The sequence below is a fragment of the Arachis ipaensis genome, chromosome B10 (assembly GCF_000816755.2).
Source record: "Arachis ipaensis cultivar K30076 chromosome B10, Araip1.1, whole genome shotgun sequence".
Classification (NCBI taxonomy): domain Eukaryota; kingdom Viridiplantae; phylum Streptophyta; class Magnoliopsida; order Fabales; family Fabaceae; genus Arachis; species Arachis ipaensis.
In genome coordinates this window covers 19,396,907-19,407,860 of record NC_029794.2, presented here as the reverse complement: position 1 = coordinate 19,407,860, position 10,954 = coordinate 19,396,907, and the positions used below count along the sequence as shown (strand labels likewise).

The 10,954-nt window shown below is 39.0% G+C and overlaps 1 protein-coding gene across 1 annotated transcript; it reads right to left on the bottom strand.

Moving 5' to 3' along the window:
- Nucleotides 5,927-10,670, bottom strand: LOC107621714 (TPR repeat-containing thioredoxin TTL1). The gene is made up of 5 exons (XM_016323728.2): nt 9,092-10,670; nt 8,434-8,629; nt 8,156-8,328; nt 7,255-7,588; nt 5,927-6,432 (listed from the first exon to the last, which is right to left on the bottom strand). Exons 1-5 carry the CDS (start codon nt 10,003-10,005, stop codon nt 6,307-6,309), a joined length of 1,743 nt encoding a protein of 580 aa, XP_016179214.1. The 5' UTR covers nt 10,006-10,670; the 3' UTR covers nt 5,927-6,306.

Here is a 10,954-nt window from a genome sequence, read left to right as displayed (position 1 = left end):
AAAGTTGTAGAAAGTAAGGATAGAAAAAGAATAGAGTGATTAACCCAATAAACACTGAGTGACTAGAGAGTAAACACAAAATCCAGTGAGGGTTCAATAGCTCATCACCATATATCTTTGCTTAAATTGTTAATTGTCTTGCAAGTTTGTGAAATATTTTTACCCATCTCAATTGTAAAAGTGCTTTAACATTATCTAAGGTTTGGCTATGCATATATAATTCCTTGAGGATATGAATTAATTTAACTACATGTAAGCTTTATATACAAGTGAATAATAATTAGAATTGCATGATTTATTTAGGTAGTTTGCATTTAGAATAGAATGCATTGCATGAAATTCCACCACTTTACCTTACTCTTTATCTTGGATTTAGCATGAGGACATGCTATTGTTTAAGTGTGGGGAGGTTGATAAACCCATAATTCATGATATATTTTGTGCTCAATTTAAGTGATTTATTCAACATTTCACCCACTTATTCATGTGAAATTGCATGGTTTTACTTTTCCTTCCTTATTATGTGATATATGTGAAAAATATTTTTCCTATGCTTTAAAAATAATTATTTTAATTACCTTTTATTACCATTCGATGCCGTGATTCGTGTGTTGAGTATTTTCAGATCTCCTAAGGCAGGAATGATTTAAAGGATGGAAAGGAAACATACAAAAATTGAAGAAAAGCACAAAATGGAGTTTTTGAAGAAACTGGCAGCGATGCGAACACATGACTGACGCGGACGCGTGCCTTGAGCAGAACACAAATGACGCGCACGCGTGACCAAAGCGAACGCGTGATAAGGAAAACTCCAGATGACGCGGACGCGTGACAGACGCCACGCACCAGAAACTGCAGAAAATGCTCCCAGCGATTTCTGAAACCCTTTTTGGCCGAGATCCAAGTACAGAAAGCACAGATTAGAGGTTATAAAGTGGGAGAATGCATCCATTCATGAGGAGGCCTTCAATTATTCACTTTTCACAATTTAGATGTAGTTTTTAGAGAGAGAGGTTCTCTCCTCTCTCTTAGGTTTTAGGATTAGGATTCCTCTTAAAGGATTTAGGATTTCAACTCTTCATCAGGTTCAATATTTCTTTTACTTTATATTTTTCTTTTACTTTCAGATACTTTAATGCTCTCATTTAATTACTTATGTTGCCAAATTGGCTTATGAAATCTCTATGTTTAGATTGATTTTCTCTTATTAATACAATTAAGGTATTTCAGATTTATGATTCTTGTTTAGCTTTTTATATTCTTGGCTTTAATTGATTAACTGGAGGCTCTTGAGTTATCAACTTATCGTGATTGATTGTTATGTCGGCTAATTGACTGGAATTCCACTAACTCTAGTCTTTCCTTAGGAATTGGCTAGGACTTGGGAAATCTAACTAATTAGTTCACTTGACTTTCTCTTGCTTTCGTAAAGGTTAACTAAGTGGGATTAACTTCAATTCTCATAAGAGTAACTAGGATAGGACTTCCGAATTTTCATATCTTGCCAAGAGTTTATTTTACAGTTATTTATTTATTTTACTTGTCATTTAAATTACTTGTTCCTTACTTTCAAAACTCCCAACTTACAAAACTCATAACCAATAATAAGAACACCTCCCTGCAGTTTCTTGAGAAGACGACCCGAGGTTTAAATAATTCGGTTATCAATTTTAAGGGGTTTGTTACTTGTGACAACCAAAACGTTTGTACGAAAGGATTTTCTGTTGGTTTAGAAGCTATACTTACAACGCGATCATATTTTTGTATTTCTTTACCGATAGAAAAACCGATCGTCACTCGCCATAGTAGCAGTAGGAGAGGAGGCAGCACCAGAGGTCGGTTGAACAGGGTCAGATGGAGTCGTCCGAACTTGTGGTGTCAGAATGATCTTCCTCGGGCCTGAAGTGTCAGAAGTCGGCTTCTTCGGGGGCACCTGAGAAGACCCTTCTCCCGAGGTCTTCGCCGTCAAGTTTTGTGCAGCTGTCGCCTTCTTAGCCCTACGGATAGGGGTGGCAACACTACCCGAACCCACGGGTACCCACCACGCCCCTACCCGCTCGGGGCGGGTAATTACCCGCCCCCGCACCGGGGCGGGTTTTAACGGGGCGGGTTCTTGGGCGGGGCGGGGCGGGGTCGGGTTTAGGTTGAACCCGCCCCTACCCGCTCGGGGCGGGTAATTACCCGCCCCCGCACCGGGGCGGGTTTTAACGGGGCGGGTTCTTGGGCGGGGCGGGGCGGGGTCGGGTTTAGGTTGAACCCGCCCCTACCCGCCCCGTTGCCACCCCTACCTACGGAAGGCCTTCATTGAGTTTGAAGACTTTACCATTTCTGAAAAGGAAGTCAAGAAAACAGTTACAACTACAAATGAAGGCAGAATCCCAAACCAATACAAAAGTACACTTTGCACAAAAGAAGAGCTCGGGCACTACCTAGCTCGGCACTGAGGAGGGAAGGATCTCCTAGAAATCTCTTTGTGTCTAGATGAGGAGGCTCCCCCCAGTACTCCTCTAAAACATTCACAAAAGCTTGTTCCATCTCATCTAAACTCTCCCAAGGGTATTTGAGAACTACAGGATCTTTTTACCACCATAAAGGAAAGGTTGGCTCATTATTTTCATCTAAAAGGAAAGGTCGAGCATCCTGAACAGCTCGAACCTTAAAGTAGTAGTTCTTAAAATCCCAAAAAGACTCATCAAACATCGAAAACACTTTCTTCCCCTGGGTAGCCCGAAAAGAAATCCAAGAAGCTTTCTTCTTGGCCACCCCAGGTTTTGTCAGAACAAAGAGATAAAGAAAAAGTTGAATGGTATATCGGACACTCAATTCTTGGCACAGTAACTGAAAGATCTTTATAAAGGCTCAGGAGTTCGGATGAAGATGAGAAGGAGCCACATTACAGTTCCACAACAAGTCGGTCTCAAAAGTGGTAAAAGGAATGGTGGTACTCAGCTGACTAAAAAAGTAGTTATAAGCATAGAAAAATGGCTGTTCTCCCTGAGTTAAAGAAGGGAAACTAACCCTCTCCTCAGGGTTAGGCGAAACCAGTTCATAATTCTTCTCATCCTCCCTATTACTACAAATCCTATGAAATCGCCTAAGTTTCTCACAGTATTCTAGATCGGCCACGGTAACACACATCAGGACTATAGAATCTAGCCAGTCGGCCATGCCAGCAGGGATCTTGGTAGACATCTCAATAATATTTTTTCGAGAAGACATACTGCAAACTACACCTACAGCAAAGGAAGATAACAAGGGGTCACTACTAAACAACTCGGACAGAATCGAAAAGAGAAGGAACAACCAATAAACAAAGAGGTAGGGCAACAAAAAGGGCACCCCAGGGTCTACGAAAACAAGGAATAGTCAGCAAAACCAGGGGCACCCTTTGGAGGCAACAGTACGGGAACACAGAAACAAACGCAAAAATAAAAACCCTACAACTCTCAAACAAAAGCCAACTAATGGAGATAGCAAACGAAGACCTAAAAAGCGCACATCTTCCTAAAATAGGAGCAGCAGGGATAAAGGAAATCACAAACGTTGATCAAAAACAAAAGACGCGATCTTTTTCGGAAAGGTTCAACCTTCTCAAAGCAAACTCAATATAGATCAAAACTTGGCATGAAAAAGACAGACATGCAAAAGCATATATAAAGATGACTATCGAGGCATAAAAAGGAAGAAGAATACCAACCTGCGGAGAAAAGGGAACAAGCGCGAGAGAAGGCTCAGACAGAAGCGCCGACAATCCGCACCAACAAATGTTCTTAAGCAAAGAAGGTAGGGAGCTTGAGGGCGTGAAAACAGAAAGGCCAGATGAACAAAATACTCAGCAAACAATGAACGAAGAAGTGAAAGGGAGGAAGAAACTGGAAGTGAAAGTAAAACCTCTTCTTTAATTTCAAAATGGAAGTAAAAGAGGGGAAAAAAATAAGAAACGGCAAAAGGAAATTAAATGAGCCTTTAAAGCCCTCGCACATTCACAAGAAATCATAACGCACGCTACAATTAAAGAAAGAAAGAAACGCTTCGCATTCAAGCAGAAGCAATCCCAACAGGAGTTATACAGGAGATCAACCAAAGGCGAATGCTCGAGCACAACTTCCTCAAAGGGGTCGAAGTCTAAAGACACGACCTCAAAGGAAGATCGAACTCAAGCAGGGGCACTGTTCATACCCTGGGTCGAGCTGCTTTATCCTGACTGGACGACATCAAAGCAACCGACCTCTTGTAAAGGTTGGTCGACACTGACCTCTCCCTAAAGAGGTCGGCCAAACCATTATAGAGGCCCAAGTAGGCCCAGATCAAAGGACGCAGCCCACTCTAAAGGCGGCTGGCCTGAAAGATAAGGTGACTCGCTCAAAGATAAAGATAAGATAACTAAACTTATCTCAAGGAAGGTTACTCCACACTACTATAAATATACTGGAGCACCCAAGTATAACTCATACTCTGATTCTACAAAAACACCTGCTCAAAGCCCATGCTAACTTAAGCATCGGAGTCTCTTGCAGGTACCACCCCCTCCGATGATAAAGGATCAGCAACATCTCAAGGATCAGCAAGTCGGACGTGACAGCTCCAACCAGCACAGAAGATCTCGTCCGAGATCGACTTTCAATTTCAGGTAACCCTCGGAACACTACCTAACAATAGCGTAACCCAAGCAAGAGCAATTATAAACAATGAAGAAAGAACGCAATAACAATGGCAAAAATAAAAACAAAACCAGGATCATCCATGAAAAGATGAAGGTAGTCGACGCTTACCAGGAAATTGTGGAAAAAGGAAGGATGTATCCCAGGGAAAGTGCAGCCAAGAAGGAGGAGAATGATGATGAGGCAGTGAATTGGAATAAGTATAAAGGAATAAGGAGCGAAAGGGGAGAATGCAGAATAGTAACTGACACTAGGAAGCGCAAAAGTCAAGGGCAAAATGGCTTTTTCACTCAAGTTTCAAATCAGCCATAATGAGCATTAAATGCTCGGTGTAAGAATCGAGGCAACGTTTCCAGTAACTGACAAAAGCAACTCGCACGTTGGGGGCACGGACTCCCGATCCCGAGAGAACTCCGTCGAGAAGCGAGTAGAACAAACGCGCCAACTACAAGCTATGCCCATAGCTGGCACGCTGGGGGCACTGTTCCGGCCCTGCCTATTAGCGACCCGGGTCCGGACATGAGCGGCCGACCCGACGAGTCGCTCGAATCGAGCTACGAGGTGACCCGCCTTTATCTCCTCATCCACGTGGAACCTAGACAGCTAGCAAAAACTTCCAGGAAGGTGGGACTGGCCACATGGGGCCCACCCAAATACAGACTATAAAAGGGGAGGAACCTACCCCTCCCTAGATGGTACGTCACCTACTCTAACCCTAAATCGCCGCCTCTTGTACGAATACTGACTTGAGCGTCGGAGTCCTTGCAGGTGGCCCCACCACACCATCACTCTGTGGATCCCAGCAGGCATTCTCTCCCAGCATCGCAGCTCGCGCCCAGGTCCTAACACCTCCGAGCCTCTGCTCCAGCATTAGTCCACCCCAGTCCTCCGAACGCCTGAGCAGATGAACAGGTATGAACAAGAAACTATCATAAATAATTAAATAATGTTTGATGACATTGGCCACAACAGATGAAGTGTTACGAAAAAGAAGGAAAAAAAAGGTTTAGCAAAAATAAAAAGACAAAGATGATTTTTGAGTTAGAATAGTGTTGTAAAACAACTATAATTATCACTGTTAAAATTAATTAATGGCTGAGATTAAGCACTCAAGAGAATCCGCTCCCGTTAATGAGTCTCTTTACAGTTTACATAATGTATAAAAATAAATCTTATAACCCATAAAATTTTTTTAAAAGAGTTATATTGAATTTGAAGATGGATCATAATCTGGTTAGAGAGAACATAAAATCTATAGAAATGGATTAGTCAAGGTAACAAAAAAAGAAATATATAATTAGCGCCGCGGAATTCCCTAAAGAATAAAATCTAATAATGTACACTGATGAATTCCTTCAAAGAAAAATCATCATACAATATATCCCCCAACGAGAATTTCTGTGGAATTGAGAAGAGATACAGATCAAGTACTAGTTCTACAATATACATTATTACCCTGGCCACTTCGTTCCAGCTTGTAAACAAATGGAGCAATTAATTACTTCCAATGGAAATGTTTTAAAGTGCATATTGATCATCCAATCCTTTGTGTTGCAATTTGTTAACACAGATAATAAGGCCTCTGTTTTCTTTGTATGATTCTCTTCTCTCAATTATATGAATCAAATATATTATTTCATCTCCTTTATCCACCTCTTTGCTTCTTTAGCTTTTCTTGGGCCTCCAGCAATGCCCGTTTTACTTGTTCATCATCTGGTGTCTCTTTTAACAAAATTTCATAGTCTTGTATGGAAGCTTCCCACCTTTCCAACTAAAATATCACAAGAAAAATCACAAAAGAGAGAATAACATTATTCACATAACTAGAAAACCAAATTTGGATTGCACTGAAACTTATTTTGTCTAACTTACATCCTTGTTAATTATGGACTTGGCATCTAGAGGATGAAGTTCAATATTATGAATTGTTTATAAACAAAGATATATGCATAACCTACTGGATAGTCAAACTTATGATTTTTTCATCAATTTAAATCTTGCACTTTACCCTCTAAAAGTGTACCTATAAGAATTCATTAATTATGCAAGACTATTTCTCTGTTCTAAGGCCCCCATTTGGTAATCGTTCCAAGATAACATGCAGAGACGTTGATAGAGACAAAAGGAAAATATATCCCCATCTTCCCTATACTTTTGATTGACAAAAAATATAGAGAAATTTGTTCTGAGACAGATATTTTATTTGTCTTTGTAACTCTCACCTTGTTTAAATTCGTTTGCGGCACTCAGTGTATTTATATTTCTGAGTAAATGTTCTTTTCGGTTCCTGATCATTTATTCGCAACACAAAACGCCTCTCTACAATTCGAAAATTTTTAATCGGTCCCAAACCATTCAAATAACTGGTCTAAAAGGCCTCTGACACATCAACATGCAATTGTTGACGAGCCGCTTAGATGTGTTACTTGGACGGTTGGGAACTGAATAGATTATAGAGGGGACTTCGAAGAAATGGGAGACCGGAAAGGACACTTACTCATTTCTATCACGTGACAACCTTCGAAAGCAACCTAAGTGTATGCTGCATGACATTGACATGAACAAAACAGAATAACTAGGTTAGATTGTTTACCTTGGCATTGCAATCAGCTCTTCTCAACCTAGCCTTGGCATAAGATGGGCGCAAGTTAAGTGCAAGAGTGCAATCTTCCACAGCTTTCTCATATTGGCCTAGTTTTGATCTGCATGCAGCACTGTTGCATAGTAAAACAGAGTTATATGGATCACGTTCAAGTCCCTCTCCATATGCGGCACAGGCCTCAGAGAACCTTGATGCCTTGAAAAGCTCGTTTCCCTTTGATCGAGCAGCGCTGACATCTCGAGCCTTTCTCATAACCATATTGGCCTCCCTATTATTGGGATCCAAACTAACTGCTTTCTGAGCTGCTTCTAAAGCATCTTCAAATCTACACAGTTGATATAGGTTTCACTTTAGAATCTTGCTACATAGTTTGAAGGTTAATCATACGAATCTATAACAAATTAATTTGATTCATGTAAAGATACATATTTTGCACAAATCATGGGTGGGATTTCTACTAATTGTGATGAACAAATTTTGCTTCTTAGTTAGCAATTTCAATGGTATGATCACTTCTATGCAGGTATTCGGATTAAAAAGAAGAAGATCTGCATGTAGGTAGTATGTATTAGTAAGTAAATTCTTACCATGGACCTTACAATATATATTGGTACTACTTTAGTTATCTAATTTTTTAAAACAATATTAATTTAAAATGGATCTACATTATTAGTCAAGCATGAAGACAGTGGAGAAATCATTAACTGCTAACTAGCTATAATTCACAAACTAACTCTGCCTAACTCATCTGTGAACTATCTTCAAGAGATTGATAGGCACTTTACACTTAATTGAATTGTAGAAAGCAAATGCCAATTTGAGTGTTCAGAATTCAGATTACCTAATAAATTTCGAGGTTCAAATAATAAAATGAAACCAAAAGGATTCTAACCTCCCCGCTGCTATATCGACTTGGGCACGTGTCACCAACAAATTTGCATTGCAAATAGGTCCAAAGAACCTAGTACACTCATCAACATCAAATTTCGGGCACTTTGACATTATTTTTTCTGCATCTTGATGTCTACGAAGCTTTAAGAGTGCTTCTGCTTGTAATGCAAATATCTTCCAGTAAAAGGCAAGACCATAGTCATATTAGCACATGTTTAATTAGCATAGTCATATTAGAACATGCAATGATATAAATGTATAAAATTTAAAACTACTCACCTGTTGAGCAGAATCTGCACCAGATGATATAACCTTGTTGGTTTCAGTGATCAGTGTGTTGCAATCTCCCACCCTGCGAGCCTCTGTGCACTTGTTTAGATGAACCTGAAGAATCTTCACTTTAGCAATCTCATCAGGATCAGCCTCTGGTCCTGCTTGTTTATAATGATACAATGCCTTTTCTGGGTCTCCTAGTCTGAAAGAAAGTCAATGAGACTATGAATAACAAGTAAAAGACATTCTTATTGCTCTAAGCCAGAAACTGCTGTTGCTATGTAAATTGTCCTGATACATTGATTTTCTTATGTGCTACTTTGTCTAAATTGACAGTTAATTTGAAATGGAAGAACTACCCTTTTACCATTTTTCAATATTAGCAATACATTAAAATTGTATGTAAATGAAATACAAGAGACAATGAGATCGCGGGAGATGCTGAAAAATCTCTTATAGGTTATTGTTATCACCTTAATTATCAATTTTTATTGAAGCAACAAAAAGAGAATGAAGTAGAATAAGAAATTTCTCTTATTCTATAAATACCTAAGAATCTCTCTCATATATACAAGGAAAATAATTAGAGATGCATGTTGGAAGATGTATATTGAGAAACATAATCTTTTTTCTACTGAAAGGAAAGTGCTGCATGGATACTTACCTAAAGTACAAGTTTCCCAATCGTTGATGAGCTCTTTGGTAATGCTGATCAATTCGAATGGCTTCTCTACATTCAAACACAGCCTCCAAAAGCCTTCCAAGAGCTGTTAATGCTGCACTTTTATTGCTTCTATAAGCAGCCTTATTAGGATCAATTGCAATTGCTGCATCATACAGAGCCAATGCCTCAGCAAAGTTCCCATTCTTATAATCCTCATTCCCCATTATCTTCAACTGTTCAGGGTCCATTCTAGTAGACACAGCCCTACAAAGTGAACCTGATTCTTCTTTACTATTCCTAGTAACCTTTTTATTCCTATTATTGTTACTACCACCACCATTTTCCACTTTATCCATTGGAATGTTTGAACTAGGATAATTTGTTCCTCCTCCTCCTTGTCCAAGGTTACCTAAGTTACCATATATCATCACATTGCTAGAAGCTCGAACAAGCTTGTTGCTTCCCTTCGGCTTCTGGTAATCGTTTAACATGCTATCAAGCTCACCGGATATTCCAACGGCATCTTTTGGAACCTTTCTTCCCTGATTGACATATCCTTGTACAGGTGACACCTTCGACGACCTAGATGACGAACACACTGCCATTGATGCTGCTGCTGCCTCATCATGTTGTTGTTGTTTTCTTTGGTGGTTTTGGTTTACACTTACAACTACATGCTTTTGGCTCTGGGGAGTGTTGGAATTGCTTGATGCAGAAGAAGCAGATCTTCGGGCATCATCAGAGACATCACTCTGTGGCCGTTTCGAATCTTTGGTTTTTGATGGTTGCTTCCCATGATTATGAGCATCATCATTACCAGAATATCTTTCAGTTTTGCTCCTAGATGAGCCGCGCCTGCGAAGCAATGATGATAGCAAACCACAACCTCTGCTTTCTGGTGAAGTGTCTCTCATTTTGTTTTTCCCTCACTAATTTTCCTTGAATGTGTTCTAAGACTTATGTTTTTCTATACAGATTTGGCTATTGAGGATGATAATGGATGATCATTAGTGTTTTTAACAAGAGTAATGAAAATTCTATGTGATGTGAACTTGTCCTGATAAATCTAGTGAAATGGGAAACATTTCAAATTCAGACATTACAACAACCACTTGGAATGCAAAAGTAATTCAGAGATCGAAATGAACCCTTATGGCTAAGGATTATAAGCCCAATAATATTTCCAGCAGATAATTCTAATTTCTAAAGAACCTCCTCCTGGAAAGGCTGCAAGGGAATGGTTTTTTTTTTTTTTAATAAATTCTCTAATCTAAAAAAAATGGATAAAAAGAACCAAATGGCATGATCTCCAAAAGGAAAACTTATGGGGAAAAGGGAAGAAAAGAACGACGAAACGAAAATCTGTTATTCTATTGATGTATATACATTGCTCTAGCTGGCTTTCAATTTCCTTCTCAATATTTTTGTTTTTTCAGGTTAGTTTCATCGGAACAAGAAAAGCATTAGACCCGGTCTTGGTTACAACTCACAAGAAGGATGTCCAAAATTATGGGAATGATTAGGTTTGTTATCTGTTTTGTTTCCTTGTAAGTTGTAACCTCAAATGGCTGTAACATGCCAAAATCATAAGCACATAGCTACATATTATAGGATTATTTTATATGGACACTAAAACTCAATTATTAATGATTAAGTGGTCACCATTTAGTATATCTCTAATATAATTTTTTTATTATTTTGATATTACCATGGTTGATTATTTTATGGTGTAATATTTCATTATTTTGGCTGCTAATTTCTTGTTAAAAAAATGTATGAAATAAGATTCCAACTTAGATTAATTGATGAATATATGATTATCATTTATAAATGAACATATAGACTAAATTAGGGCATGAAGAT